Below are 16,226 nucleotides of genomic sequence, written 5' to 3' on the forward strand. Positions count from 1 at the left end.
TGTTTTTAATGGCTTCGCGCTCCTGGCGCATTCAGCCAGACGAGTAAAACGGGGAAAGGAATTAAGGATTACATATGGATTACATTAAAACGGGTAGGACGGAATTTTGGAAAAGGATCAGGAAAAGGTTAATCCAAATAATTTAAAGTTTAATGTTGTGACGTGAAATAAATGAATACAATGATTTAAATATATATGGAGATGAATCATTAATATACAGGAGTGTTGTAATAGATGTGGGAAACGGAACTTTTAAATCTGACAGCTGTCTTAATAATATAGAACGGTCATATAGGTTACAATTACCAGAAAAAAAGATATGATTAAGATCAGCGGGAATCGGGATCAGTTCCACAAATACATGCAGAACTGGCCACACGATTTTGTAGTTTCAGGTGTTCCGGTGTACATACGTGGCCCAATCTCATACGAATCAACTTTGTACGTTAGACAAGTATATCTTATCTGGGGGCCTACCGCGAAAACCGAAATTCGCAATATGCGGGAATCTTTCTTTTTTACTCTCACTAACACGTAATTAGAGTGACAGAGAAAAATGACTTCAATTGAATAATATCGATTTTCCCGGTAGCCGCCCTGTACTCCTAGTCATGTGACGTTTCTTTTTTTTAAATATTTAATTGATGCGTGGCAAAGGACGTAACGTATACATCCAACCTTGCGTGACCCCTGGGGCTCCTAGGAAATTAATATCATATAGTCTGTCAAGCAGTCTGTCAGTAGCAATATAAAGCAAACTGAAGTATGGCAAAACTCAAAGACCAAGTATTGCGCTAAGAAAAGCAGCAATGTACATCAAACCGAAACATTTTTTTATATATATATAAATGTTTTTTCATGAAGATTTTAATAACTTCTATTTATTGTTATGAAGGTAATCTGGGAATTAAAAGATGCGCTAATAAATAGGCGACCTAAACATAAATAACGCTTTAAAAAATCAAAAGATAATAATCACACGCCTGTGCGCCTATCCTGTGATAGGTTAACTATTTGGTAGCCACAACAATATTGAACCGAAATTACCGACACCTGTGGTCTCATTGAATAAGAATATATACATATACTATTTATTACATTTAATATAGCTTTTTATATATCTAAAACATGATCTTTGGCACATCTGATTTTATTCCACAATTGCAATTAGTGTAAATTGTAATCATATCACATATATCAGGCCAAAAAACTAAAAATACATGAATATATGACAGCCAAAGTTGTTATTACATCTATCCGATTGTCGGACACTTTCTGCTCCACAGCTCAGTGCAGCGGTTTTGTTGATGGTCAGCGGGAAACTAGAACTAGTGGGAATTATGCGGCGGATCCGTGCCTTTTGATTTTGAGCCTTTCCAAGGAAATGATATGACGGCCAAGGATTATTTTCTCACGTTCACCCTCTAAAACAAAACAGTCACATTTTAAACAATACTTATAACCTATGTCCGGATCGCAAGGAAAATCTTTTTTAATGGATTTCGAGTTTAATGAAGCAGTAGCTTTGGCAACCACTAGAAGCGTCAATGAATGGCATAGTATCTTGGCTCACCAGCATCATAACAAGGTAAAAGAAGTTTTGAGTAAAAATAATGTAAAACTTCAAGGGCTGACTGAACAATGTGTACCTTGTATTAAAGGAAAGCAGCATAGGCTACCATTCAGCAATAGCACAAATCGGGCAAGTGCCCCTGTGAAATTGATTCATATGGATTTGTGTGGACCAATGGAGGAGAGACTATGCGCGTGAATCGCGGCGCGACTTCGCGGAGCGAACATACCGCGACGTTGACCTAGACTCCACACTTGCACAACTTCACGGCGATTTCGCAGTTTGGTTCGCGGCAAGATGGCGCCGAACCGAAGCGTCAGCTGATCGGATTTAGTTTGCGGCAAGGCACTGATTCAAACTGGGAACTGTCAAATTGATTTTTGGTTGATCAAGTTCGCACCCAATATAACCAAGTAGCCGCCATATAAGTTTATGATTATGACAGTTCAGATTAACCGACTCGTGAGCGAATCGCGGCGCGAAACCCTCGCGAGTGTGGAGTCTTACAAGTTCGCGCTTCGCGTCTCCTCTGACGCGGGCCAAATACCGACAAAAAACGGGGATTAGGCGCGAAGGCGTGAACAATCTGCGATATCGACGCGAGGGCCCTCCACACTCGCGTTCGCGGCTTCGCGCCTCGATTCGCGCACGAGTGTGGAGGGCCCTTAAGGATGACTACAGTAGCTATCGCTTCGTATATTTTTTGCAACAGAAGTCAGAGTGTGCCTCTCTGTCGCATTTGTAAATACGTACGTAAGTGTGACAGGGAGATAACATGTCGAACGTGTTTCGCGGTAGGCCCTCTGATCTGAGGGCCTATCGCGAACCACGTTCGACGTATTATCTCTCTGTCGCACTTGTAAATTCGTACGTAAGTGTGACAGGGAAACAACACGTCGAACGTGGTTCGCGGTAAGCCCTCTGAGTCTGGGCCTGAGAATCGTTTTCCGTTTCACGGAATATTAGCACATATCTAGGTCCGTGCATTACTCACGGACGTAGATAATAAGGTGGATAGAGTACATTGGCCAAAAAGTGTGTCCACATGAGAAGTCAAACCAGAGCCCTGCATCTCGTTCTAATTAGGGTGACCATAAGTCATATTTATGTGGGATATTAGGATAAGTTGGAAATTCGGAATGTATAGTTAGGCCAGTATCTTTTCTCATTCGTGCATACTGTGCATAGTAAGAGAGAATCATACTCGACACACACGCAGCTGGTCAACTTTATTGTCACGCGTGCAATAGAGTATTTAAGAGCAAGTTCGGCCTGGCCAGTCATATTAGTGCTCACGCTAGTCAACATCCATAATGTTTATTTTAGGGTCGCCGTTATCGAAAACGATGAGGAGGACTATAATTATATATATATATAATTGCCCCCGAAAACTATGTTATTTTTTCTGGTGTAAAACGCTTTCAACAACGTCACTTAATTTAGTTTTAGAAGAGAAAGAGATCGGTGTATTGGATTACGATCCTGGTTGATTGTGAGGAAGATGGTCCGCCGGACGTCCGTCAAAATCCCAGCTATAAGTAAGAGCGAGACAGATATCCAGGGTCGTGGACCGGTACGCCTATCATTACAGTTTTTAACTAGGGTGCTTGTCCCTCAGGTGCACAGACATATTATCTTATATTCACACTTAGTAATGTCACGTAATGAAAGACAAGAAAGGAGCTATACGGATGCAGTGCGATAGAAATTCAACGAGTTTCGAGTGCTGCTTAATTTAATTTAACTCTTAATTGTTATCAAAATCTAAAAACATCGGCATACCTGTGAAATAAAATTTCATTCTTTTGTACACCAGAGCTTTTACTGTTTTTGCCACACAATTGGACATATTAATAATGCATATTTTTCCAGAGACATGTCAAACGCTTCGCTTGACAGACAGATGAATTGTGCGAAAGGGAAGCCATCACGTATATGAACATGCCATGAGTGAGAAAACGTAACTAGTCTGGTACGAACACCTTTCTGACTTGGTGATAAGGTTTAATTTGGTATGGCAAAAAAAGTCATTGCGTTCTCCACTTTAATATATAACTTCATGGCATTACTTTACTCTTTGTCCGTGCAGCACATCGTTGATAATATTTGAAATGTAAAAAATACTTTGCATACTTTGTCTCTAATTGGCAAAAATTTTCAATGTTCGATATTTTTGCATATGAAAAATTTCTTTACATAAAAAATATTGTAATGGATGTGCTGATATTTGTGAAAAGGAAAAATACTCTTTCACGGGCCCGAAATAGGCCTGGGGGGCCTACCGCGAAAATCAAAGTTCGTCAATTACGGCCATTTTTCTCTGTCACTCTAATTACGTCTTATGAGAGTAAAAGAGGAAAATCCCCGCAATTTGCGAATTTAGATTTTCGCGGTATGCCCTCTGATAAAGTGTGGATGTAATTGGCACTTTAAAGGCAACACTAATGCTGAGGGCCTACCGCAAACCACGTTAGACGTGTTTTCTATTTGTCACACTTGTACATTCGTACGTAAGTGTGACAGAGAGACAACACGACGAACGTGGTTCGCGGTAGGCCCTCAGACGTCAAATACGAAAACTGTCAACTGTCAAAACTATCTCTGTCAGTGCCCACATTGCCCACATCATGTTCATGTTTTAGTTTCACGCCGATTCTGTCTTCGATCTTATTGTAATTATAAAAGTTGCAATTGTAATAATATTATAAAGATACATTACACATTAACAACAAAAAAAAAATTGCATTTAATATTAGTTTACCTCAAAAGTCTGTTACTTAGAACAACAGTCATGGATGAAGAATTAGGAGAAGTAACGCAAGAGAATTATGATATACCTCCAGTGAAATACGAATGTAAGTTGCAGTTTTTTTTATTTAGACAAGATTTCATTTTTCCCATTACGTGCAAGTGCAATTAAATAATAACTAGTACACAGTATGCATTTATTTATATTGTTTACTATGGCCGCCTATTCGATTTAAGCATTAGGTACAAGCTAGGTATCAGTTTGTAATTTACTTAATTCAGGCTGAAAGTTTGTCTTAGCTCATAGTAGCTACAAGAAATGATGCAAGATGGTGTGAAACCATAGGGTTTTTAAACATATCAATATCTAAGTTTAAAATTTTCAAGAATATACTTAAGTGTCCACTTTTCTATATAGCTATTATGGCAATATCGCTATTTAAGATGGGGCACTTATAGTACAATTATATGTATTCTTGATAAGGTTTTATATTAAATTTTCATGGAAATTCTGACTTTTGCTTATTACACTTGAGGATGATAACCCTCTGGTCTGGTCTGGTGGTGGCCTCTGCCAGAATTCTTGTGGTAGTTTGAATTCTCATTAGGAACTTTTCATTTATCAACTTTAGAATATACCTATATTGATACAATATCATCATCAGAAATTGAAGAGCTTCACTCTTATTGGTGAAGCAATTTCCAGGTATTTCTTTCTTTGGCCTTTTCTTTGAATGATACAATGTAGAATACAACATATAAAAAAAAATTAGAGATAATTAACAAGCTCAAGAGCGATCTCTTCCAGATAACTTTTGAGTTGTTGAAAATGCAAAATAGAGATGTGTAATAAACAGTGATTGGAATAGGCAGAGTATAAATACCTAAACTTGGTAGAACAAAGTCATAAAGTGGAGACTGCCTTGTGATATAAAAAAAAATCCGTACGAAGTAAATAACATTGTTTTAAGAGCGGTGGTAGCCAAGTGGATATGACGTCCGACTTTCAATCCGGAGATCGCGAGTTCAAATCCTGGCTACCAATGAGTTTTTCGGAACTTATGTACGAAATTTCATTTGATATTTACCACTAACTTTTCGGTGAAGGAAAACATCATGAGGAAACCTGCACACATCTGCGAAGAAATTCAAAGGTGTATGTGAAGTTCCCAATCCGCATTGGGCCAACGTGGGGAACATAGCCGAGCCCTCGCACATGGGAGGCCTGTGCCCAGCAGTGGGACGTATATAGGCTGTATTATTATTATTATTATTTAAATACGGTAAAAAGCAATGCATTCCTCGTTTTTGTCCAATACAATCAATAGGCGTAAAATATAACAACCAATTTTTTTTTGTAACATTTTATACATAATATTATATAGTCATCAAAAGAAAATAGGGGCAACTATGCGTTTTAAAAGATAACTGAAAAGCAGAACGTGACAACAGGGTGTTTGGTGCCTCGTTTGGAATAATGGTTCTTTTATTTTACACCTATTGAATTGATTGATTGGGCAAAAATGAGGAATGCATTATTATTTACCGTATTTATAACAATATTATTCACTTAGTACGTTTCTGGGACTTTAGTCCCGGAAAAAAACGTTATATCATAAGGCAGTCTCCACTTTATGACTTTGTTCTACTAAGTTTAGGTATTTATACTCTGCCTATTCCGATCACTGGTAATAAAATAATGAAAACTTAATAGTTAGGTAATAATAAATACCTAGAAATTTGTGTGATGTAATTAATGGATGACCCCTTGTGTAATTGTGACATGTCCATTTAGCGTTATTTTCCTTAAGGTGGTTTGCTTTCCATACAAAAAACGTCATTCCTCACTATTACTATATAAATTAATATAAACCACCTTAAACTTAATAAATAAGTAAGGTTAGCGGGAAAAAACAGCGTATGAATAATTTTTATTTTCTTTCATACTAAATGTGATAAATATTACCTAGGTTGATCTCTAAAGGGCAGTTCGTATCCTTCCGATACCCAAGGGGAGGGGCATATATTTAGTTACAAATTTTGTTCTCTACAGTGAGGTCGCTGTCCCACCCTGCCCCCCTTGGCGACGCCCATGTTTCCCACATTCCTTAAAAAATAACTGTACATTTATATTGTTAACAGATTTGGACCACACTGCTGACGTACAGTAAGTACATTAGGGCTTATTACATCTACAATGTGTCTCTACTCTCTCTACATTGACCGAGATCCCGAGTAGAGTTCCTTCTCAGGAAGGTTCTAATATGGTTAATTATTTGATTGGATAAACATATTTTAAAAAAAGTTCAAATAATTCATCAAGGAGCATACTGTATTAGTCATTCACAATGATGATAAATAAGATTAAAGTGATTCTAGTGTCATGACATATTCTTTTGTTACCATGTATCTACAAACAGGCTGTTGCGAAGTATTCAATCATAAATCATTAATTTCTCCGTTAGAAATACCCTAATCAACAAGTCCTATTCATCTATGTCCAGAGGGTAGAGACACGTTGTATATGGCTACCTGACACATCTTGTAGGAATGGTTCTGGTTCCACATATTATCAGGACACTGTTACCAATATATTGAATAATAAGTTTTTGGCAAAAAAATATTTTTTGGTACAAGTTTTTATCACTGGCTGTACTTTTCCGTCCACAGGCAACTAACACTCATTTAGACAATTCTAACAACCCCAAACACAATTAGTTTTCCTTGTTTTATCACATAGTTCCCATGGCCACCTCCTGTCTCCAGCTCCATGTCATCATAATATTGCATTGTCATCCCACACTAAGAAACTAACATACTAACAGGGCAAGTTAAATAAAAGCTTGTAATAATATATTTCCACTATCAACATTTTAATTGATTTTAAATATATCTAATATTGAATATTTTTGACTTTTCATGACAAACTATTTTTTATTAATTAATTCATTCATTCATTCTATGCCTAAAGGGTTCTTATGCTCCATGTCCATTAGCCATGCAATGTCACATATTGTCAATGATATTCTAGTATTTAGTGAAACGGAAAGATGGATTTTGATTAGGTATCAACCTTTTTAGGGTTCCGTACCAAAAAGGAACCCTTATGGTGCGACTCTGTCTGTCTATCTGTCACATCGCTAAATATCTCGAGAACCACTTAAGCTATCGATTTGAATTCAGTTTGCAATTTAACCAACTTTACGGTATTACACTTTAAATCTCTATGAGATTACATTACGCTACGGATCCACGCTGTTAGGTTGTTGCCCAAACCCAATGTTTAAATGTTTTCTCGTATCTTGTATTTTGTTCTTATTTGTTTGTATTTTTATAAATGTTTTGTAGTTCGCAGTGCCTTGGTATTAATACTGCAATGCTGTGTAACTAATTTGAATAATAATTTAATAAAGTAAGGACTACCATTTTTCAAATAAAATAACAATTTTTGAAATCAGTTGTGCAAAATTAGCGTGGTCAGAGTGTACAAGCTTTTATCTAAAGCTTCTATATATTACTTCGATCGAATCAAATAATTACAATTACCAATTTATAAATTATCTTAGCGTGTGTTTTTGTAAAACAAAAATATAAAGCCATGATCATACATGATCTTGTCAAGGGGACACTATTGTTCTCATTTATGTGACAACAGTTCACTATAGTCTGAACAATGTGGATTGGCAACTTGTTATGTTGATTTATATACTTTTATTCACCGTAATCAAAATCAGAATCCAAATATTCAGTCCTCAAATTTTTTATCCATATTGTTTTTACACATACTCGTAGGAGATTAGTGCACTACTGGTCATTTTCCCTGACTCACCATTTTCGTTAATTCGTCAGTTTCCCTAATTCGTCAATGCCATCAAAATCGTTGAATCGTCAATTTCCCTAACTGGTCATTTCTTTAATTCGGTTTCTGTCATTGTCGGTATAGTCATGTATGTATTTTTGAAACGTTAGATTTTTACTTATATATTTTAAGAATTTTTTAGTTAAAGCGTGTTTTTCGGTGGAGACCGTTAGGTTTGCAAAACATAATGTGGGACGCCCTCAGACAATAATCAATATTTTATTCGTCATAATACGGTTTACAAGGGATCTCAAGGGGTTTCAAGGGACAAGGTGGAGTGACGATCTTCGCTAGGTGGCTGGCAGTAACTGTGACGTGAAATGGAAGAAACCTATGTCCAGCAGTCAACTAGTACTGGCTGATGATGATGACTTACATATTAAATTAATAAATTATAATCACATGTAATAAGTGTCATATGCCAGTTGCCGGCCTTTTAATATAAAGGGTGATTTGGAAAAGTTATACGGAATATCAGATACTTTTGGCGCGTTGTTTCATCCGCTACTTTTGATGCTAACTGTACCTACATCCTACATACATATAAATTTTCTTATGAGTACTACATAGGTATATCGAAATGGGAAATGTTCCCTACAATATAAGCCGATGGTCCCGGGTTCAAATCTTGGTAAGGGCATTTATTCGTTTGATGAGCATGGATATTTGTTCCTGAGTTATGGGTGTTTTCTATGTAAGTGTTTATAAATATTTATATATTATATATATCGTTGTCTAAGTGCCCATAACACAAGCATTATTGAGCTTTCTGTGGGACTTTAGTCAATTTGTGTAATAATGTCATATAATATTTATTTATTATTTACATAACCTCTTGGCCGCCACAGTCAACATTCAATGAATAGCCTACACCGGTGGGACTACATCGTTTCAATAGAACGAATGTTTTCGCGGTTTAGGTACCTCAATTAAGTGTACCTAAACCGCTAACCCGCAATATGATATTTTAAACAGGTTAACACTCCATATTTAAAAAAGGAAAATATTGCGGGGACACCGCTTTATATATATATATAATCTTTCTACGAAAATTGTTTTGAACATTATCGGTTCAGCCATTTTAGAGTTATCTCCAAATAAAAAAAATCTTTCGAGGGCAGATACGACCGTTTAGTATTAGTTTTTTCTTATTTAATTGAAAAGCCTTATTGAGCTTAATGTGGGACTAGTGGGGCTAATATTTTATTTTTTATTTAATTTAAAGGACAACTTACAGCTAAAGTAACAAAATAGGTTTCCAAATAAAAACAGCAAGCCAATTACAAGTTTCCACAGGTATAAACTGCGTAAAGTACATGACGTGCGAAATTGCAGAATTAATAATAACTATCATAAATAATAAATAATTATTATAGGACATTATTACACAAATTGACTAAGTCCCACAGTCAGCTCAATAAGGCTTGTGTTGTAGGTACCTAGACAACGATATATATAATTATAAATACTTAAATACATAGAAAACACCCATGACTCAGAAACAACTGTCCGTGTTCATCACACAAATATATGCTCTTACCAGGATTTGAACCCGGGACCATCAGCTTCATAGGCAGGGTCACTTCCCACTAGGCCAGACCGGTCGTCAAATTATGCTTATAATTATGTTGCTTGACAGTGAGAATGAGTTAAACATTTAACGAGAAGAACAAAAGATAAATAAATAAGATGGAATAGCGTAAGTGTTAACAGTGGGAGAAATTTTGGCTCATTAGTTTACGAATTGAACTAAAGCTATCACAGAACAGATCGATGTGATCGTGATCTTTACAAAGCTGATTAAAGGACTTAGCACCTTTAAGAAGAAATGAGTTATTCCTATAATTAGTATGAACGAGGGGAGTATGGAACGTTCGTTTGGTGCGACAGGATAGGCGTGAGTGGACTGAGAACCTTAACTTCGCTAGCAGATCAGGACACTCTACATGGTTCTGAGCAATTTTCATAATATAAATTACATCAGTTACATTTCGCCGGATGTAAAGAGGTAGCAGATGGAGTTTGGCACAGTGCTGTGTGTAACTTTGTTTTGGAATTTTGAATGTATATCTCAGAAAACGAATGAACTTTTTTTGGATTCTTTCAATTTTCGAAATATAAGTGTCATAACAAGGGTTCCAAACCTGCGAGGCGTATTCCAGATGGCTCCTTACAAATGCGCAATAGACAATTTTAACTGATTTTAATCTTTTAAGGTTCTTACACGATCTTATGATAAAACCAAGTGCCTTGAAAGCTTTGTCGACTATTGAATCGACGTGCCGATCAAAGATCAACTTGTTATCCAATATGGTCGGCTCTTTATGAGTTATTCTCACTAGTTACCACCAAGTTGTTACCAGTGGTAACTAATGGGATTTTTTTCCCACCTTTTACTAGTGGTAACTACTGGGGCATAAAAAATCCACTAGTTACCACCAAAATTTGGTTAGCGTTCAATTCTAATAAGAACAATATAAATATATAGAGTGTTTTAATTAATCATTTATTAAAAGTCGAATTAATTATAAGTGAATTAGTAGTACTTACTAATTGTAGTCAACTGCCTTAATAGTGATCAAAAATAGTCGGTTTTTGACTGATATGTTTGTTCGTTCGTATAATTGTGACGTTATTTATTGAAAGGAAACTTATTGTCCATGGCGGTTACGCCATTATGAACGATGCTACAATATAACCTACCCAACCGAGTTGGTGAGTGGTAAATAGTGGAAAAGAAATTCCCAGTAGTTACTACCGGTAACAAATTGGTGGTACCTAGGGGGAATAATCCCTCTTAATCATTTGTAACCATACCTGTAAAGTTCTAACAAGTGTGTAAATGCGAAAGTGACGCATGGCATGACAGGTCATAAAAATGCGACCATGTTACCGCTGTAGATATGTGTAAAATTTCAGCGACATTATTTTATGTACGTAATCTCAAGTCCTCGTCCCACGTCAAGTCCCACAACGAAAAATCTAAATAAAAAAGCAGAGACTACATTAAGCGGGTGTTCCGTAGAAAAATATAACTTCGACAAAATAAAGAGCACCCGACTCTACACCTTAGACAAAATATGTGGTACAATAATATATGTGGTGGATTTATTATTAATGGTATGGAACCCTCCATTATGCGTGGTCCGACACGCACTAGCCGGTTTTTTTTTTCATGAAAACGGGATCACGACGCCATCTACCGGTTCCAATTCCATTCCAATTCTGAAATTCCAGAGACTCACTCAAATATACTTTCATCACACACAAAATTTCATCCAAATATCTACTCCGGCTTTACCATGAATCGACCAGTTAGTAAAAGCGACATCGGATTAACCTGACGAATGATTAGAAATTGACGAACTAAAGATTTTAATAGCATTAGCATCTGACGAATTACTTCGGGCAACTGACGTATTAAAAATGGCAAATCAGGGAAAATGACCAGTAGTAAACTAAGGCACTAACCACACATTGATTATTTTCAGATTGCATGCCTGGGGTGATAGTCTGAAAGAAGCTTTTGAACAGTGTGGAATGGCAATGTTCGGCTACATGACGGAACTGAACTATGTGACCATCAGAGAGGTGCACACCATCGAGGCCACTGCTGATGACATGATGGGACTTTTGTATCATTTTCTTGACGAGCTGTTGTTTTTATTTTCAGTTGAACCATTTTTAGTCTGTAAAAAACTAGTGATCACTGAGTTTAATGTGGAAGAGTTTCGGATTGTTTGCAAGTGTTATGGTGAAGAGTTTCAGATCGGCAAACATCCCCAGGGGACAGAAGTAAAAGCTATAACTTATTCTGCTATGCAAATCATTGATGAACCAAAAGATAATAAATATGAAGTATTTGTTATAATAGATATATAACTAAATTATTATTGATTGCTTCATTATTTTTAACTATAGGTACATGTACACAATTTAATTCCTATTGTTATTCATGAAAAGGGTTTTTCCTACTAGTTACCAGTACCACCCCTGGGCCCATTTCTCGAACGGTATTAAGTAGATTAATATTATTAGTCCACAAACTGTCAAATCTTATGGGTTACCATGACAACGTACTAATATTATTAGCCTAATATGTTGGTTCGAGAAATGGGCCCCAAATGAGTTTCTTAACAGAAACAGTAGAAATAGTAAAGGGTGGTCCAGAGATAGAGTCCGCTTTTTGCAGCAGTTTCTATGACTACGAGAATAAACAATTGGATTAATCTCAAATGCATTTTATTATAAATTGATCCTAAAATATGCATTTCTGAAAATTAAATCGTGTAAAAAATTATAATGAGACGTACCGAGTTAACGAGACGCCATTTAAAAAAGCGGCCAAGTGCGAGTCGGACTCGCCCATGAAGGGTTCCGTACCATTTATGACGTATTAAAAAAACTACTTACTAGATCTCGTTCAAACCAATTTTCGGTGGAAGTTTACATGGCAATGTATATCATATATATTTTTTAGATTTTTCATTCTGTTATTTTAGAAGTTACATGGGGGGGGGGGGGGGGGACACATTTTACCACTTTGGAAGTGTCTCTCGCGCAAACTATTCATTTTAGAAAAAAATTATATTAGAAACCTCAATATCATTTTTGAAGACCTATCCATAGATACCCCACACGTATGGGTTTGATGAAAAAAGATTTTTTGAGTTTCAGTTCTAAGTATGGCGAACCCCCAAAATTTATTGTTTTTTTTTCTATTTTTGTGTGAAAATCTTAATGCGGTTCATAGAATACCAAGTTTGAACAGTTTCGGAAAAAAGTGTCTGTGACATAATCGGACAGACAGACGGACATGACAAATCTATAAGGGTTCCGTTTTTTGCAATTTGGCTACGGAACCCTAAAAACGTGTAAGTACTGAGTTTGCAAAATAGTCATCCGACTATTGGTGGTGTCATCCGGTATGGAACAAAAATAGTGTAATTTGCTTGTTTATAAACCGATTTTCAATATGGTAATGGAATTTTATAGCTTAATACTTACAATATTTTACTGTAAAGTTAATAAAAACAAAAAAGCGGATGTTTTTATGGGAAAATTTAAATAAAACCTAAAATTTCTCGCAAACTATGGTATTTAAGGTCAAATAAATAAACAATATTGTAGCGCATTGAATTCTGCTTTTTAGGGTTCGGTGCCCAAAGGGTAAAACGGGACCATATTACTAAGACTCCGCTGTCCGTCCGTCCGTCCGTCTGTCTGTCACCGGGCTGTATCTCATGAACCGTGATAGACGGCTGAAATTTTCACAGATGATGTGTATTTCTGTTGCCGCTGTAACAACATACTAAAAATCTGAGTAAAATAATATTTGAGGGCCTCCCATACAACAAACATCTTTTTTTTGCCGTTTTTATAAATAATGGTACGGAACCCTTTGTGCGCGAGTCCGACTCGCACTTGGCCGGTTTTTATGATACCCCACATAAGCTTACATGTGAAGGGCCCTCCACACTCGTGCGCGAATGGAGGCGCGAAGCCGCGAACGCGAGTGTGGAGGGCCCTCGCGTCGATTTCGCAGATTGTTCACGCCTTATTCCCCGTTTTTTGTCGGTATTTGGCCCGCGTCAAAGGAGACGCGAAGCGCGAACTTGCAAGACTCCACACTCGCAATCGCTTCGCGCCGCGATTCGCTCACGAGTCGGTTAATCTGTTAAACTGTCATAACCTTCTATGGCGGCTACTTGGTTATATTCGGTGCGAACTTGATGAACCAAAAATCAATTTGATAGTTCCCAGTTTGAATCAGTGCCTTGCCGCAAACTAAATCCGATCAGCTGACGCTTCGGCGCCATCTTGCCGCGAACCAAACTGCGAAATCACCGTGAAGTTGTGCGAGTGTGGAGTCTACGTCAACGTCGCGGTATGTTCGCTCCGCGAACTCGCGCCGCGATTTACGCGCATAGTCTGGAGGGGGATTGACATTCTTTCTGTGGTATACGTAGGGTTGCCATCCGTCCGGGTTTCCCCGGATTTGTCCTAGTTTAGAGGGCGTCTGGGGGGGGGGGCTTTATTTGTAGTCCGGGTTTAAAAATTTAAAGTCTTAGGCCGCCCGCGACACGCACAACCGGTTTAAAAAAACCTGTTGACATGTTCGGGTTCTGAACTCTAAAATCCGGGGTTTTCACGCGTCTTGTCCTGGTTTCCACATTTTAGAGATGGCAACCCTCCCTAGGTATACGCAATGCAATATTCTGAACGCGGCAGCTGCCATTTTGATGACGTCATAACTGGTGAGGAAAAAGGGCGGGAACTTCGTCGGCATCAGGCGGAATTTTTGAAATTAATTTTGATAATTTTTTCCTACAGCCCTTTTTTGGCTTCTTATCCATATTTCGAGTATTCTTTACCAGCGAACGAAAAAAACATAGAAGACTAACGTCAAACAACCCCACTATTAAAACAAGTTCAGGTCTTGTTTTCTTCGACGAAACTTCATTTGACCATGATTAGCCAATTTAAACCACCTGAACTACGATTGGTCTATTATAAAATGAGGCGCTGTGATTGGCTGTAGCGTTGTCACTTGAAAATACATGTCAATGGGAACCAGCTCTAGGTAGACGGTTTCATGCAATATAGACTAGTTTAAATGCAATATTTTTGTATGATAATTTATTATTTTATTTTAAAGGCTTATTATTTGTATGTACGTTTATCGCACGTGTTTAAAGGCAATTATGGTTTATGGTTTAAGATATTTATTTCTCAAAAGATTTACATAAATCACTTACTGAGAAAACAATAATTTTGCTTAAATCTAAATAGGAGAGGGTAGCATGCAAAAACGGTGAACGACTTACGTACAAAGACGCTTGGTAACAACATACAGTGCGTCGAGGTCGAGGCCAGTTAAACCGAACACGAACTACTCGTGCGACAACTGCTTAGATATAGGGTAGTTTAACTCGCCTAGCAAAGTATGTTTAATTTATTTTTAATTATAAATTAATCGGAATATGTATTTGATGTATTATATTTATATTATTATTATTATATTTCTATTTTTAATATATTTTTGAAAAGCCTTAGAATATGTATGATGTTCGGCATTTTTATGAATACTTGGTGAATAAGCAAACGGCCTACCTAGATTTATTATTCAATATGTATTGTTTTAGTGCTCTTTTGAAAACTAGCATTGACTTGGCGTCTTTGACATCTTTTGGTAATTTGTTGTATAATTGAGCTCCTTCGTATATTATGTTCTTTTTTCCATATAATGTTCTGGGTGGTCGCAGGAGTATATTATTAGCTTATCGCGTCAGCCTTTTTTGTACCTGGGATCTTTTAGTGAACGTTATATGGCTATGTATATCTTTATATATGATTTTTCTTATAAGGATGCATGTGTTGTATACATAAGTTTGGGAAATGTTTAGTATTTTTGTGTCCTTATATATAGAGCTAGTTGGTGTAAGGCGCTTATAATTAAATAACACTTTCATTATTTTATTTTGTGAAATTTGTAAGGGTTTTAAGTTAGTTTTGGCGGCCGATCCCCATATTTCTATTAAATATTCTAGATTAGGCTTAATGAGTGAATTATAAATGGTGTATCGAACCCTTTTTGGCAGACATCGAACAATACGTCGTAATGCACCGGTGAGCGATGTAATTTTGGAGCGTAGGGAGTCAATATGTGGTTTCCATGATAGCTTATTGTCCAGAATGAGGCCAAGGTATTTCTCCTGTTCTACTGCTTGTAATGTTACATTATTTATTACTAAGGGATCATGATTATGAATGACTTTATTTTTTGCAGCAAATATGATGTACTTAGTTTTAGACTCATAAATCGTTAACAAGTTACAAAGAAGCCATCTGTGGAGTAAATTTAAATCGTCCCGTGCGTGTTCTATTAGAGTTTCAATTTTCGAGCCGAAGTAGAACAGGCAGGTATCATCCGCGTATAATGTTAGGTGTCCCTTTAAATTAAGCCTTCGAACCAATTAATACATTGTGTCGTTCATCTTATAGGGCATCTGCGACGTTTAGTTAGGTGGCACAGAAATATATCAG

At 36.9% G+C, this 16,226-nt stretch overlaps 1 protein-coding gene across 1 annotated transcript; it reads left to right on the plus strand.

Annotated features, from left to right (window-relative positions):
• The first annotated feature begins 4,166 nt into the window (after window positions 1-4,166).
• Window positions 4,167-12,410, plus strand: LOC133528413 (protein archease-like). Its single transcript, XM_061865802.1, has 3 exons — window positions 4,167-4,428; window positions 6,464-6,488; window positions 11,672-12,410. The coding sequence occupies exons 1-3, from the start codon at window positions 4,365-4,367 to the stop codon at window positions 12,060-12,062; spliced, it is 480 nt and encodes a 159-aa protein (XP_061721786.1). The 5' UTR covers window positions 4,167-4,364; the 3' UTR covers window positions 12,063-12,410.
• The last annotated feature ends 3,816 nt before the right edge of the window (window positions 12,411-16,226 follow it).

The sequence above is a fragment of the Cydia pomonella genome, chromosome 1, assembly GCF_033807575.1.
Source record: "Cydia pomonella isolate Wapato2018A chromosome 1, ilCydPomo1, whole genome shotgun sequence".
In the NCBI taxonomy this organism is placed as follows: domain Eukaryota; kingdom Metazoa; phylum Arthropoda; class Insecta; order Lepidoptera; family Tortricidae; genus Cydia; species Cydia pomonella.

Coding starts and splice junctions, on each gene's coding strand:
- LOC133528413 (XM_061865802.1), top strand. CDS start 4,365: ATGGATGAAGAATTAGGAGAAGTAACGCAAGAGAATTATGATATACCT. Junction 4,429..6,463: donor ACCTCCAGTGAAATACGAAT/GTAAGTTGCAGT, acceptor TATTGTTAACAG/ATTTGGACCACACTGCTGAC. Junction 6,489..11,671: donor GACCACACTGCTGACGTACA/GTAAGTACATTA, acceptor GATTATTTTCAG/ATTGCATGCCTGGGGTGATA.